The sequence below is a fragment of the Corylus avellana genome, chromosome ca4, assembly GCF_901000735.1.
Source record: "Corylus avellana chromosome ca4, CavTom2PMs-1.0".
In the NCBI taxonomy this organism is placed as follows: Eukaryota; Viridiplantae; Streptophyta; class Magnoliopsida; order Fagales; family Betulaceae; genus Corylus; species Corylus avellana.
Window position 1 is genome coordinate 2,530,380 of NC_081544.1, and position 16,240 is coordinate 2,546,619.

The window sequence follows — 16,240 nt, forward strand, 5'->3', positions numbered from 1 at the left end:
ATGGGCAATGGACGGAAACACAAAAACTCAAAAACTCCGGACTAATCTTATAATTTATAAAAACTCAAGGGGTCGAAAATTGCAATACAAATAAAAGCAAACAAAACAAAACAAAACAAAACCCCAGTGTTTAGGGGTTTTATCAAAGAAAACTGAAGAACCTTCACTGAAGCTGAAAAGAAATGGACGGAGGATCGACGTACCAGCGGTTTCCGAAGGTGAAGATCCGGGAGATGAAGGACGACATCATGAAGTTCGAGCTGCGGGAGACAGACGCAAGCGTGGCGAACGCGCTGCGGCGTGTGATGATCTCGGAGGTGCCGACAGTGGCCATTGATCTGGTGGAGATCGAGGTGAACTCGTCCGTGCTCAACGACGAGTTCATCGCGCATCGCTTGGGCCTCATCCCGCTCACCAGCGACCGCGCCATGAGCATGCGCTTCTCGCGCGACTGCGACTCCTGTGACGGTGACGGTCAGTGCGAGTTCTGCTCCGTCGAGTTCCACCTCCGAGCCAAGTGCCTCTCGGACCAGACCCTCGACGTCACCAGTAAGGACCTCTACAGCTCTGACCACACTGTCGTTCCCGTCGACTTCTCCGATCCCAACGACCCCGGCGAGCAGAGGTACTGCAACAACAAATTCAACTCGATTTTCAATTTTCTCTCTTTCTAGGGTTTTTGCCCTTATTTTGTTTAGAAGTTTCGAAATGTGATTGATTTTCCAAATGGAACTATTTTTTTGGGTTTATTTAGGGATTTTTGTCCTACTGTTCTTGCTATGATGCCCTTAATTTGTTAAAAAGTTGAAATGTGATGTAATTTGTCAGTCTCTCTAATTTAGGGTTTTTGCCCTTATTTTGTTTAGAATTCGAAATGTGATTGATTTTCCTAATGGAACTATTTTTTTAGGGTTTATTTAGGGATTTTTGTCCTACTGTTCTTGCTATGATGCCCTTAATTTGTTAAAAAGTTGAAATGTGATGTAATTTGTCAGTCTCTCTAATTTAGGGTTTTTCTTTGGGATTGCAAAGGGTTTAGCAAGTGCATTTGAAAAAAAACATGTAAAGTGTTTTTTTTTTTTTTTTTTTGAGATTATTATTATTACTTTTAATTGATGTTGGAAATGCTTATGCTGGTTGGTTTTGAGACTATACCGGAAATATTGTAGGGTCTACTTCTAGGAGTGCTGGAGCAACACTTATATGTTTGGTGGAAATGAGACCATGTGTCATATATGATCACATTTTTTTATAATGCTCTTCCTTTTAGTGTTTTATACTCTATTTCTTCTTATCCTGCTTGAGATTGCAATGAAAGTTTTGTGGTTTTTTTGAGAGCTTTCAACTCATCAGAGAAAAGGTTTAAAGTGTTATTCTCAATTAAGGGTATTAAAATTGTTATCTTTGTGTTCATTTATATTGTATATAGGGGGATTATCATTGTGAAGTTACGGCGTGGACAAGAACTGAGGCTGAGGGCTATAGCCAGAAAAGGAATTGGCAAAGATCATGCAAAATGGTCACCTGCAGCGACTGTCACATTCATGTATGAACCAATGATTAGGATCAATGAGGACTTGATGGAGACTTTGTCACTTGAGGAGAAAAGAAGTTGGGTTGAAAGTAGTCCTACCAAAGTGTTCGACTTAGACCCTATTAGCCAACAGGTTGGTTGTTTTTGTGTTACTTAAATGTTTCTCTTGCATTATTGTCTCTGTCTGAAGCTTTACAATGTGGGTTTTTATATGTTCTATAAAGTGACTTTCTTGCATTGAGGATGCTACGATGCACATTTATTTTATTTTATTTCATATTCCCTTTTTTTTTGGGGGGCAATAGGAAGGCCCGTACAAGCGAGTTCTGCAAAGTAAGCAGTGTCAGCACTTGGCCAGCCTAGCACCCCTCCATAAATTCTTGCGCATGTTACTGTGGGCGCTGTGGGAAGCTCCCACCGTGCACTTTGTTTTCCTACTCATTAGTTTAAGACTATATTTCATATTCCTGTATGAAGCTATCATGTGTTTCTGTTCATGGAGAAGAAGGGAGAGGAAATGGGAGAAGGTAGTGAAGATGCTACTTATTACCTCAAGTGTGTATAACCAGAGTAATATTCATGGTTAGGTGACATTAGAAGCTGTCTTAGAGCACTAGCAGCAGATACCCAACCATTTTCCCTATATTTAAGGAATAAAACTACTTCTTGATTTCCTATCCAAATACACCATACAATAGATTCCCTTAGTATTTTCTATATCATTAAAATAATATTTTTTACATTTACTTTTTTTTTTTTTCTTTATTCCATAAACATATTTATTTTCTCTCAATCTCTCTCTTCTCTGTCTTCTTTCTCCTTCGTCCCTCCCTCTCTTCTCTTCTCTGTATCTCAATCTCTCTCTCTCTCATCTCTGTCTCTCAATCTCTCTCTCGTTTCCGTTGATTTATGGGTTTGGGAATTGGGGGTTGAAGGAAGGTGAGTTTTTTTTTTTCCTAAGCAGAACGAAGATGAGTTGGTAAATCAAATGAGGGTTTGGGTATTGGAGGTTCAAGGAAGGTGAAGCGTTTTTGGAAGGAGACGGAGATAGGCGTGAGAGAAAGAAAGACGTGTAGGAGGAGAGAGAAAAGTTTTTGTGAATAAAATATTGGGTTTGGTAGCTAAAGTGTTTTCCAATGCATTGGGAAACACTGTAGCTACCCAAGGGCTTAGGTCAAATATAGGGACTTTGATGTGGGTGAGTTTTTGTGGTTTTTTTTTTTATATTTTCCCTATATATAGGGAAGGGAATGGGTTTTAAGGTGTTTGCTGCTAGTGCTCTTATTAGCTCAAGTGTGTATAACCATGGTTAGATGACATCAGAAACTGTATTTCATGCGATTTTGTTTGCTCAGCTATTGCGATGTTTAGTCCTAGGATGAATTGGTATTAGGTCAGGTATCTTTTGGTTTGTTTAGGGTTCAAATAAGTCGATATGAAGGCTCAGATTAGGCTTTTAAATAATGTCACAAGCTTCGGAATTAAACAAATTACTTTGGAGCTTATTTGCTCTGTTTTTCATTTTCTTTTCACTCTCTGTCTTAATCCCCAGTTGTTGCATTGATATCTTCTCTATTTCTCCCTTCCTTTAATCTTCTCTTCTTAGAATCTCGCTTTTAGGAAAGGCTCTTCTTCAAGTTCAGATTTCTTCTTTCTCAGAACTAACATGTGCCTAGAAGTGTTTCATTTTTTTGGAATATGGATAAGTATTGGACTTAATCTTAGGCCTGTTGATGAGATTTCAAACTCATTCTCCAGTTTGGGTTACATAGTCAGCAGTGAAACTATGGGCTGGGGAACTCATGGTCAAGAAAAAAAAAAAAAACTGGATTGTCATTAGGTCAGAGAGACCATGGTCATTAAGTGCCACCACCAATTTAGTGCTATGCTTCTTTCCTTTGTTTTAGTGGTTTGCCGTCTTTGTTAAAGATGACCATGACTCTATTGTAACCTGAGTTATTCAGTTATAATATTTGCTCATATTGATTACAATTCTTTTATGAAAATAGTAGTGGTCTTTTGGTGGCTGATGCTCAATTGGATTATATTATCAGATTTGTATTCCAATTGCTGATGCATGTCTATGAAATTACACTGCACAATTTATTTCAATAGTCGATGGCCAGTTTCATTTAGGTTTGTCAATCTATTTGTTATCTATGCTAATATTAAGTACTTCTATGTCAATCTATTTGTCAATCCCATTCTGTTTGGAGTAAAATGAAATCATCATATTTTCTGTTCCAATTGATAGATTCTCTCACGTGTTACATGAGACATAAAATGAAGCCCTCAAGATGGGAAAAAATATAGATGTTTTCCAAATCTAAGAACAAAGTTGTTTTGCTGCATCTTTTATGAAGCTTTAAGACTCACTGAGGACCGATTGAGGGCTAAATTTCATGATTCAAGCGACATGTACACATCACATGGGAGCATCTGTCAATGATGATTTTATTTTACTCCAAATGCAAGCCAGGTCTAGTGACCTTTCCAAAATACAGGATGGTCATTTCTAACTGTCTCTAAAACACAGGGAGGTAATTGTAAATACCCCTTGTTATTTTAGGTTGATGATATTCTTTGTTTGTATTTGATGTGATTGTTTCTTTGAATGCATTGTTTGTCGTTGTATCCTAAGTTTTGAGTATTATTTTTTCTTAGGTCGTAGTGGTTGATCCTGAGGCATACACTTATGATGATGAAGTGATCAAGAAAGCAGATGCTATGGGGAAATCGGGCCTTGTGGAGATTGAAGCCAAAGAAGACAGTTTTATATTCACTGTAGAATCTACCGGTGCAGTCAAAGCTTCTCAGTTGGTTCTCAATGCCATTGAAATCCTGAAACAGAAGCTCGATGCAGTTCGCCTATCAGATGATACTGTAGAAGCTGATGATCAGTTTGGTGAACTAGGTGCTCATATGCGAGGAGGATGATCTCTTTGGTGAAGAGGACTAATCAATTGATCCTTCTAGGTTGTAGGATATCAATTGACTTGCACACTTTGTGGGACTTGGTCATATGTTGTACTAACTGCATCTTCCATTCTCTCTTCTTTAACGTGTGCTATGGATGCTACTTACCAAAAAAAAAAAAAAAAAAGGAATCTGCTGTGGAAGTTAGTCTGTTTTGAGCAAAGTATGTCTTTGGATCTCTTGAGACATTAACTTATATTTTCCTTAAGAACTTGTCATGTCATGACTTGTTACCTACTAGCAAAACCCCCTGTACATTGTGCTCATTATTAGATATAGCATAGATTCTACTTCTACACATTTTATCTAAAGTTTGATATCCCAGACTATGGAGACACTGCATGGATATATGTTAAATCCCATATTGCATCAGTAGATTGTGAAAGCATTATATGAGAATCTATGAAGTCTTCTACTGAGTACTTTTGAGGTAAAAATAGATTGTAGTGTGTGTCAAGTCTCATACTGGATTGGTGAATTGTGAAGATATTGAATGGGTATGTGTTAAGTCCTATATTGAATAGGTTATCTAAGTGATTCTAGAGAATTCTAATCTAATATTATTGAATGGGTATGTGTTAAGTCTCATATTGGATCTATTTACTTGTCTTGTCAAAACCTAACCTGATTTGAATGGAACTCTGCTACAATCTTACCCATTGTCTCTAGTAATGTAGATTTTTGTTCTCTTTTTTCTTGTTCTTGATTTGTTAGTTTTTTTTTTTTTTTATAATTTCCTGTGTGTTTAAGTTGCGCCCATTGTGCATATAACAAATTTACTTATTAAAAAATTTCATGGAACAATTAGGAGCAGAATAATCATTTGTTAGGTAATTAATTTACACTCATTCAATTCCTTCAGGTGCTTATGTCTGTGTACGAGCAAATAACAATGCTACTAAAGTTAAAAAATCTCTTCTTTTGAGGGCATTTTCTCTGGGTTTTATGGTATACAGAATTTCTTCCTTCTTTTTTTTTTTTTTTTCCTTTTTGTCGTTAAGTTGTTTCATGGAATTTGGCTGTCTTTGAAAATATACCCTCTAGAATCTCTTTATACAGAAACTTATGCTACATAAGCAGGAAATTACTATTGATTAATGTACTAAGCTACCATCTGTTCATTTTTTTTTTTGTTCTTCTTTTCTTGGCATAGAAAATATCAAATGGGTTAGCGTGTAGGTTCACTTAAAGTACTTAAATCTCCATGTCCTAAATCAAACCTGTTCAGTAACTGGTAAAAGATGCTGGATGCATAGTATATGAATGAAATGAAGGGTTTAAAGTTTAGATGATCCTGAAAATTTGGATTGTGTCGAAGAACAAGTATATAAGACTATATAGGTCAATCTAAATTCAACTTATTTAATTAAATGAATTAGACCTGTCAACTTTAACATGTTAATTTTGTTGTTAAGTTGTCGGCCATAATCAAGCGTTGTTCGATGGGCTTGAGTTGCAACTGCAATTACTTTCTAAATCAGTAGGAAACCTCCACTAATCTGGTGTTTGGAAGGCAAGAAAACCAGTTGTTTCCTGCAAACTAATAGTGTATAACATTCCATAGGGAAGGAAATCATTTTCTATGGTCCAACTTTTTGGAATTTTTTTCCCATAACAAACAAAGTACAGACACTACACACTGTTTGTTTTGACCATGATATTATGCTTACAATGCATCATGTTCTCCGGTGTACTAAGAATGTCACGGGTTGATAGGGTCATGGTCTATAGAAAGTGTGGACCAATTTATCTCCTTTCTGGCTTCAGGGCGTGGTCTAAAGCCAGAAGCACTTGCAATAATTTATACGTTTCTGTTTTTTTTTTTTTTTTTTTTTTTTTAAAGCTAAAAGTTTGGAGGGGAGAGCAATTGTGACTATTTTACCTGAACGTGACCATAGTAGCACCAACCCGTGGGGGACTGTTCAGGTGGGACCAAGACGGCGAAAACCGTAAGAGCACTCTTAAGACCAGTCGAGCCATAGCTTAACCGCCCACCAGGGCATCAATAGGAACCAAAGTGGTTAATGCTAATCAAGCATAGAGATTCTCTATTGCGGAGATTCGAACCCACACCATAATACTTAATTTATACGTTGTTTTGGGTGTTAAAAAGACTATACTCATTCTAGGGTTATCCTCACATAGAGCATTTATGTCCCGTTCAACAAACTTTCTTTAAATTTTAGCTAAAAATTACCAATTTTCTTTTCTATTTTATCTACCTGGATGTAGCTACATTTTCACCCAAATTTACATATCGGCTAGCCGAGTTTGAATGCTCTTAACTCGGTGTGAAATCCTAAGGGATGAGGCTGAATACATGAAGATTATAATGGCACCATCGCTCTCATCCTCATATGCAATTCCAATGGTGCTCAATCTCTTTAGGGTAACACAATGGCCCTCATGGTGTGGTGGTCCTTACTATTAGGGCTTGTAGCCACAGGAAAGTGATCAATATTTCATCTTCTAGTATTGGGTCATTTTGTTGGTTTTGTCAAGTTAGCTAAAAATAATAAATGCCTTGAGAATAATTTAGGGGCAACATAAAAGGTATAGTCCTATTATGTAGTACATTCAATGTAACGACAAAAAAAAAAAAAGAAAAAAGAAGAAGATATTTCAGGTGTTAACATAGGGTTTGGGATAGAAATTCATTCAAAATTCATCTCTAAGTGTATCAATCAAAAGCATTATTTGTGGACATGAGTTGAGGTGGGAAGAGAAGCACTAAGAGAGTCAAACAAGAATAAGTCTAAGCTTATGAGCTTAGATCTACTTACTTATGTATATTAATCACTATTTTTCATTATATTTTTTTAATAATGTGGGACACAAAGGTTACAAGTACATACACAATAAATTAAAATGTCTTGTTGGTTTTGTATTCAGGCATGTTGGTCCATTCACATCCTGATAATTAAAGTTTAGCAAAATTTTAGGTAGAAAATTTGTCTTTTCTATTTTAGTGGGCCACTTTTCAAAAACACACCACATCCCTCTCCAAATATTTTTCTATTTTATTCTTTCTTTACAAAACTATTTCAAATCCATTTGAGAGGAGAGAGAATGAAATTTTGTTTTTGCCTATTTTAGTTTTGTTGAATGCTACAATACTAGTTAGCTGATTTGAAAAGCCAAATGCAAATTTGTTTTTGTGATTTTTTTTTTTTTTTTTTTTTGCAACAAACAAAATTAGTCAAATTCACTAAAGAATTAATTTGAGTGGCCGGACGTTCTCCCTACGCAAAAGTAATTTTAAAAGTCTCTTTTGTATTCCTTTAAAAATGAAATGATTTTTAAAAATAATTATTTGATAAAAATTTTAAAGTGATCGAATGGTAATAAAAAATTCAAAAGTGTTAAAAAAATAAATTAATTAATTAAAAAAAAAAACAAGAGGATTCTCCCTATGAAAATATGTGGGTTTTTTGGAGTTATTAATATCACTTAACACCACTTAATAACCTGAAGAATTTAGGGTTTAAATTGAAAAAGGTTTTTTGGAAATATATTATTGGGAGATGATAGGGGTTGTGTCATTTATGGCTGTCAAAAGATACCCAAATCTTTGTCTGTGAAGTCAGACATGCCTGCAGGTGGACAGCCAAGTTCTCAGATTTGGGACATGCCAATGGCTGACCCTTGAAAACATCTAAAAACTCCTCTTGTCTTTTTCTTCTGACCCTCCAAAGGGACCCTTGAGGCCTGAAAAGCACACCACTTGGCTTATAAATTAAGTTCACCATTTAATGCAGGTAAAAAAACAGTTTAGTAAGTAAAACAGGAAAATGAATCTATTTCAAATTTCCTCTATTTTTTTTTTTAGTTAGTACATTTAGAAGGGTAAAATTATTTAAATTTTTTTAAGGTTAAAATTTTTGGACAACACTACCATTTTAAATGCAATAACTAAAAAAAAAATGGAGAGAATTTAAAATGAAGATGATCATTTTCCGTCAAACACACCTACCATAACTATGTACCTTCACATTTATGATTTAACTTAACACACCAAGGCAAGGACCACATCTACTTACTTCTCTGCCTTGCTCATTTGCTAAGATGTAACATAAAAAATAAAATTACTTTTCAATGCTCTGAAATGTTTGTTTTGAAAAGAAAAAACAAAATAGAAAAGAAAAAAGTTTTATTGAAAGAAGTTTGTACCCAAAGTGTTATAGCTTTCAACTTATATAGGGACAATGTTTTTTAGGAGGTTTTTGTTTTGATTTGAAAATATGTTATGTTTTGATTTATTTGTTAATGTCTTTGGCTTGAGAAAAAATAAAAAAACATAACAACCATTGCCAATGATTCTTTCTAAATACAGTATATTGAAAGACAGTGTATTGACTAAGTAAGAAGATAATTTGAGGCCCCACTTGTAGAGTTTGGAGTAGTGTTTAGGTTCAATGGATTTCCATATTCATAGATTTTAGAGACAAGGTAGGTAAACAAACTCAATTGTCATTTACTTCTTTTTTCAGAGTGAAACAAGCCATTATAACAACAATCTGAATCAAAATAAGAAAATTATATAGATATATAACAAATATATATATATATATACCATTCAATTCATTGCAGCAATTCATTCCACAGCTTCAAGAAGATCTAGGGATGAAAGAAGCAAACGATCGAGAACATCGCAAGCGGTGCTGGTTGTAACGGCTCGGCAAAAATTGTGGATGCAACAGAAGGCATCCAAAGAATTTTTAATTTATGGTCAGCTGCAGAAAGAAATGAAAAAACCAGGAGATACTTGTACAGTGGATACGAGAGTCAGTAGATTGTGAGACAAAGAAACAACAGACCAATATACTTTGAGGTGGTCTAGTCTAATCAACTCTTGACTCTATTGGTACAAGTGGTTGGAGGTGTTTGTTTATTTTGCTGGGTACTTAATTTAAGGACTTAATGGTCAATGCTTCGGTCAACACTGGGTTTGGTTCAGTTGAAGCTCATGAGCAGACTTGATCTTCCATGGAGTAGAAAACGTACATGGAAGAAGAATCTTTCCAGAGTCACTTAGGTTCAGCTCCCAACAAATTGATTACTGTGCTCAACTGGGGGAACTTATACAGTTATACTTATACTGAATTAAAAAAAAAAAAAAAAAAAAACCAATAATATTATTTAGTAGATTGTTATAAAACCGTTAAACAACTTGATGATGTGATAGTAAAAACACGACTGATTTTTACTATCACGTTGTTTCAGTTATATAACAGTTTATTAAATAACATTAATTATTCAAACATAAAACACTGGTAAAAACATACATGTTTGCTCAATTATTTCTTTTAGCACTAAGATTATAATAGTGGGACAGAACAGCAAAGTTTGGACCACATCACATATGAATGTCAAAATTTGATCCCAGAAGGACTTCATTTAAGATTACCATGATATTTTGATAACTTCATGGTGATAAATTAATATGATTGTACAAAGTTGAAGACAATTTTTATATTCCTTGGCTGGCTGAAGCTTTTGGCAGTTCATGAGATGGTGACCACTTTGAATGAGATCCACTCCCACCACATTGGATGCCGATCATGTTTTGTCAATGTTTTAACTGTTTTTCAGACAAAAAAATGAACAGATGTTTGTCACAATAATTTGAGTCACGCATTGGATGTGCAATGCAGGCTAGTTGACAGTGGATTGGGTCCTCCATTTCTGATTTCCTTCATGGGGCCATCAGCCATGGGAATGGCTGCATCATCAGAGACCCCTTTGCTTCTCTGGGACCATCTGCAGATTGGCTAGTTTCTTGAAAGTTTGAAGCAAATAATGGACATATATGTTTGTTCAGTACCTGGTTAGGTGTAATAATGCCTGTGATAATAGAACGTTCCATCAATCACAAAGATCCATCGTTTCCCCCCACCCATATATGTTTCTGTGAAAAACATTTTACAGCTCAAGTTTGTAGTTTCACCACCACCAAAAATGATTAGGGATGCTCATAATTACATTATACTATAGAAAGTTAGAAACTAATTAACTCAAGTACCCAATTACCCAAGGGTCTATGGCACCCGACCGGCTGCGACAAAGGACAGATCCGCCAAGTCCTATGTAGGTGTAGCACACCAAATAAGAACGAGTATCCCGATTCCCGTCCTTTATTACTTTGCCTATCTATAGAATTGGTCCGATACGGCATTGTTGGAGTATCCCATCGAGGGGAAGCAATTTATTGAGGATTGTCGCATTCCATATACTAGACATTGCTTACCAATCGGAAACGGGAATGAAGATTCTATAAATTAAGGTAATAAGTTCTAGGTATGATTACTTTACTTTATATATTTATATTATGACGATTTGCTCTTTAAATTATGTACTAACTTAAGCATTGGAGGTGGTTCCGTCGCTACTCTCAATGTGTCACTTTGACCTTCTAGTATTCTTTGTCAGACGTTTGGTAAGAAGTTAATAATAATGATTATGAATAGCAAGGCTCTAAATGGTTTCCATGCAAGCTTATACAAGAATTATTTTCTTAGGCAAAAAGAAAAACATGGCATAATTGGAAATAAGTCTATTAAAATAGAAGTATCATTTGCAATCATGGCATTGTGATATTAGTTTATTATAAGAGTTAGTTAGATGAAATGTCAATTTTACTTGAGAATTGACTTTTAAGTGCAAGAAAAGGAGGCTGTACTGATTTTCCCCACAATTTTTGTAACAAATGGAATGGTTGGTGTCCTCATATAATGTTGGATAACCGTAGTATTATAACTTTTACCAAGGACGGAGCTAGCAATTATTGTGAGTAGGGCCAGGGGTCAAAAAAATTTTACTACTTGGAACCAATACCTTATAATTTTTTTTTTTTTTTTTTTTACCATAAATTTTTTTTTGTTCTTAAGAATTGTGAGAGGGCTATGGAATTGAGGGGGTCATGACTTATGTCAGTCCCCCTCTATGCGTCAATGACTTTTACTACAAATTCTTTACGAGCTGACGTAAATTGTGGCATAATCTACCACGTCAATTCGTAAGAAATTGTAAAAATTATAGTAGCCCAAATGTTTTCTTATATAAACTCATTTTCTTTAAATTGTCTTTATGTTAATTTTGACAGCTGAGTTAACTACAAAGTTCCCCCATTTATGCTCCCACTTTTGCAAGTTGGCCTCCCATGGTGGTGGTGCCTTGGTGGTGGCTGGGTGGATCGCACCCTACTCGCCTAGGGTTAACCAGCCAGCAAAGCTGGCTCGAGCGTCTAAAAGGCTGCAGATTCACCACAGTGGACCAGACAGTAGCCTCCACGTCCACCTGGTGGATTGTTTAAAATATATATTTGACATATCTTCTTCATGCCTAGACCACCTTTATCTTTGGGAAGACAAACCTTTTATCTTTGGCATCGAGCATGACATGAGGAATACTAGCCGTTTGATAATAAATTAAACATCCCATTGAAGCCATTGGAAATATAAATATATATATTTATATATATGGAAAAATAATTTTTTTTAAAAAAACCTTTTAAAATTGAGTAATGTTCATAAAAATATATTTAGATTTATTGACCGAGATAAACCCTACATCTATATTTAAAATTTGGCTTAACTGCTGTAAAAAAATAAATTAAGCACAACTTGTCTTTTGTAATTTTTTCAACTTGGCAAATTTAGTTCTGAGTTTTTCACGAGAAAAATAAAGAGTGAAATTAATCTCAACTGTTGAAAAAACGGTAAGAGATGTGTTGTAGTTTTTTTTAGCATTTAACCCTAATCTATAATTCACATGTTCTTTTTTATATATTGCTTTTATTTTGGAATGAGCCATAGCAAAACAATTGTGTCCTTAATTAGTAATTTTGAACTATATATATATATATATATATATATATATGCGAAAAATACATAATTTTTTAATAATGTTAACTGAGTAGAAAGAAACTGGGTTTAAAAAAAAGAAAAATTGTAAAAAAGAAAAAAAAAAAAAAAAAGAAAAAGAAAAAACATGTCATTTCACTCTGTAAGTGCCCCATAGGATTGGGCAGTGGCAGCAGCATTAAGGGGTCCCATATGTGACGCTACTGGAGATGTGACTATTGAGAGAATCGATTAGTACTATGCGACCAAAGATGGACCTGACTTTGCCAGAGGCCGGGATGAAAAAGATAATAATAAAAAAAAAAAGTTGCATAAAGTTAAGATATTTTTCACCCCAATAAATAGTAATTAACTTACTGAATTTGGAGTAGCTTGCCTATGAATTTTGTGCCACTTATATGTATGAAATTTATATGATTTTTTTTTTTTTTTTTTGTCTTGGTGTAGGGATGAGATTGCAGGCATCACTCATTTCTCTGCAGAAGACATACTTTAGATGATAAATAGTAGCATTAGAGTATGATTTAGAGATTCAGGAAAGCAAAGATTTGTTTTCTTTTTCAGCCCAAGTGTGTACTTCATGTCAAACTTCATATGATATTACTGAAAGTTGGGATCATAACATTTAGAGAGAGAGAGAGAGAGAGGATTTCAGTAAAAAGGGGGGCCATTTATAGTCCTGTCCAAGAGCTAAAGATTGGCAGAAGCTATAAAATTATTCACTTGTATTCTATATATGAACAATACAAACAAACAAACAACCCCCCGTGGCTGAGAAATAAGCGTGGAGAGAGAGAGAGAGAGAGACTGAAAGAGGGAGAGAAAGGTCCACGGCCTCATATGGTCCTTCCTCTTCTTTGTTGTCCTTTAAACTTTACAGCTGTGAGCAAGAAAAGGGTGGAAGAAAAATTACTTGGGAGGGTTTTGGTGCAATTTTATTAATGAACTAGTTAAATTAATGTTTGTTAATTAAATAGTTTGAATTCACTTTTTTTTTTTAATTAATTTAACCCTTTAAAATAACTAATCATTTAATATGGTATCTACTTCCATGCACTTCATAAAGAAATTTTGTATTGTTGGGATGTTCTCTGACCAGGAAATGTCGTGTGTTAAGACGGTTATGCAAGAGAAGATCCCTCGCCTCTATGAAGCAGTCAGTCACTATAGCAAGTAATTTTCAGCCTCTTTTTCGTTATTTTGTCTTTCATTTCCTTTCTCACGGCAATCGTATTAACTTAAGCATCGCATCGGAAGTGTCTCATGTTGGCACACTCGGTAAACCTCTTTGTTTACCCTCGGTCAATTTTGCAAGCACTATCAATTGATTTACCGGTATGCGGTCAAGTATATAAACATTAATTAAATAATTAAATTTTTTATTCTAACCAACAACAATGAAGGACATATAAAAGATGTGACCAGGTCAAAAAAGAGAGTTTTGAGATCACTAAGCTTTTTGGCAATAAATAAATTAAAAAAAAAAAAAAAAAAAAAAATCCATGGTATTACTATTCTACAATTATTGGTGTGGGGACAGAGTGACCTCATGAGACCTTGGACCTTGGGAGCAAGCTGTTTCCCTTTGAAAAAACACTCCCTCTCTCTCCCCCCTAAATCATGATCACTAGCATGCATCTACTGCCATCTATCCTCTACCAACCTTAAAGTAGAGAACAAAAGAAGGACCAAAGACAATCTTCCCACAATATCAAAGATTTTGTCTCCCAAATTCAAAATCCCCACCTTTCCCCTTTTTACCTTTTATAGGTTGAGTGCTCTATCAAATGAAACCACAATCTCTCTCTCTCCTTCCTCCTTCCCTTTCTTTTATGGGGAAGACTTTTTTTTTGTTTCTCATTAGGTAAACTGTCATTGCCTATGGGATTTTGGTCACCACTTAAGATAATTATTTTATTCATACTTTCCAACTAATATACATTGCCCACTCACTAACAACATTTGTGACAGAAAAGAAATATGTTTACATTAAAACTTTAAGAAGTAATTATGATTTTGAACAATTAACACCGCATCTTGTGATAACTAGTAGTTTATTAAAAGAGAATTTGAGTCAAAACGAGAGAAAGAATGTTAGAATACTCATTAATAAGAAATGACGGGTGGGTTGAGGATTAAAGATGGCCAAATTTAAGCAAAATTATATGCATTATGTAACTTCATTGATTATATATTTTCTTGTAAAGAAAATTTATCGATTTTCATGAAAATGATATTAGCATATAACACGTGAAAAAAGCTAGGACAACTTCTTTTAGCTAAGAAAAAGAAAAAGAAAAATAGAAAAAGGGTAAAGACAAAGAGAAGAACCAAAAAGGGTGAGGCATGCTCTATTAAGAATCCACTAAAATGAGCATCATGAATCTCCACCCAATACAAAGAGAGGACAAGGGAATGTGTATACTTTTTTATATATGGTAATGGGGGAGGGTATGTATCCCTACTTTCACATTACTTTTACCCTGCTCCCTGGAAAGATTATAGGGTTTATCATATCTAATTAAGTTAGTCTTATCCAATAGCTAAACATATATAAAAAGAATGATTAGCATTGCATCACAGTAGTTGAAAGTGGAAAAGCTCTTGCAAGCCTTCTTTCTGGTGTCTTTACTAGTATTAAGACCCTTGGTAACTATCATTCCTGACAAAAAGTACTTGCCCTATAGATTGAGTAATCAAAGGGTAACACAGGTATGGAGGGATTGAGATTTCTGTAATCTTTTGCTTAAAAGAAGAAACGGCACAAGAATTGTTGAAAATTTTGAGTGACTGGGCTTTCTGTTCGAGCAGAGAGTTCACTGTTCGAATAGAAAGGGCCTCGTCAACTCCCGCTCATCCTCCACCTAATCACAAAGGACAAGGAAAATTGATTGGCATCCCCAGTTGTCGAGTATACTAGTCCAACACAAGGCTAGTATGGTAGCAAAAGCAATGAACTAGAAGCAACCGTGCCTTTTGTAGCATTGTTTTAAAAGAAAAAAAAAATTATTACTATTATTTATTAGAAAAAGTACATTATTATAAACAAAAATTTCCTCCATTTTAGGTTAAAGTAAATTTTTTAAGCTGACATTTGTCTTTAGAGCATATGATCTCACATGCATTCATTTTTAATAGGATTGACAGAGCACGTGACAACCGTCCTTAAAAAAAGAAGTGATTTTCACATTCTGTTTCACAAGCCCTGATTTAAAAGCTGATTTTCACTACACCATCACATCATCTCAGTTGTATAGCAATCGTATAATAATATTATTTGTGTTTTTACGCTTTTTTTTTTTAAAAAAAAATATTGAAACCCTAATTTTTAATTTAATGAATTCTAAACTTATATTTGGGATATTCATAAATCAAGACTTGTGTTAAAATTTTCATCAATTTATTAACGCGAGGTCTACTTTATTTGACTTTTTCATGGATTAAAGTGTAATGCTATTATTGTTTAATCACGGATTAAGACTTTGCCCTACTCATAAAAATAACACTAACCCTATGAAAAATAGGGGGGCAATGGGCATGCTTTCATTAATTATAAATATTGCTACTGTCTTATATATATATATATGATAAAAAAAATCAAATGGTAAACAGAAGTACAGGAGTTGGTCGGGAAGGGTAGTTAATATTAATTATTAAGCCACAATTCCTTAAATAACTATTTATTGTGACAGGAAGCAAGATATGGTAGTGGCAATAGTTTCCTTTTGTAAAAAATTTTGGCTTTTTCTCTTTTTAAAAATAAAAAATAAAAAATATTAATAAACTCCTCAAACACAAAACACTCTTAGAAATATATAAGAAAAAGATATCATCTTTATGTCACACTATAATGCTTTTTCAAAAAAAA

The 16,240-nt window shown here is 34.5% G+C and overlaps 1 protein-coding gene and 1 non-coding gene across 2 annotated transcripts; one reads left to right on the forward strand and one right to left on the reverse strand.

Moving 5' to 3' along the window:
• Positions 1-106: 106 nt before the first annotated feature.
• On the forward strand, positions 107-5,109 carry LOC132179803 (DNA-directed RNA polymerases II, IV and V subunit 3-like). The gene is made up of 3 exons (XM_059592580.1): positions 107-625; positions 1,430-1,667; positions 4,199-5,109. Exons 1-3 carry the CDS (start codon positions 183-185, stop codon positions 4,469-4,471), a joined length of 954 nt encoding a protein of 317 aa, XP_059448563.1. The 5' UTR covers positions 107-182; the 3' UTR covers positions 4,472-5,109.
• LOC132180129 (U12 minor spliceosomal RNA) lies at positions 1,837-1,989 on the reverse strand. The gene has a single exon (XR_009440025.1). It is a non-coding gene; the product is annotated as a U12 minor spliceosomal RNA (small nuclear RNA).
• Positions 5,110-16,240: the final 11,131 nt, after the last annotated feature.

Coding starts and splice junctions, on each gene's coding strand:
- LOC132179803 (XM_059592580.1), top strand. CDS start 183: ATGGACGGAGGATCGACGTACCAGCGGTTTCCGAAGGTGAAGATCCGG. Junction 626..1,429: donor AACGACCCCGGCGAGCAGAG/GTACTGCAACAA, acceptor TATTGTATATAG/GGGGATTATCATTGTGAAGT. Junction 1,668..4,198: donor TAGACCCTATTAGCCAACAG/GTTGGTTGTTTT, acceptor ATTTTTTCTTAG/GTCGTAGTGGTTGATCCTGA.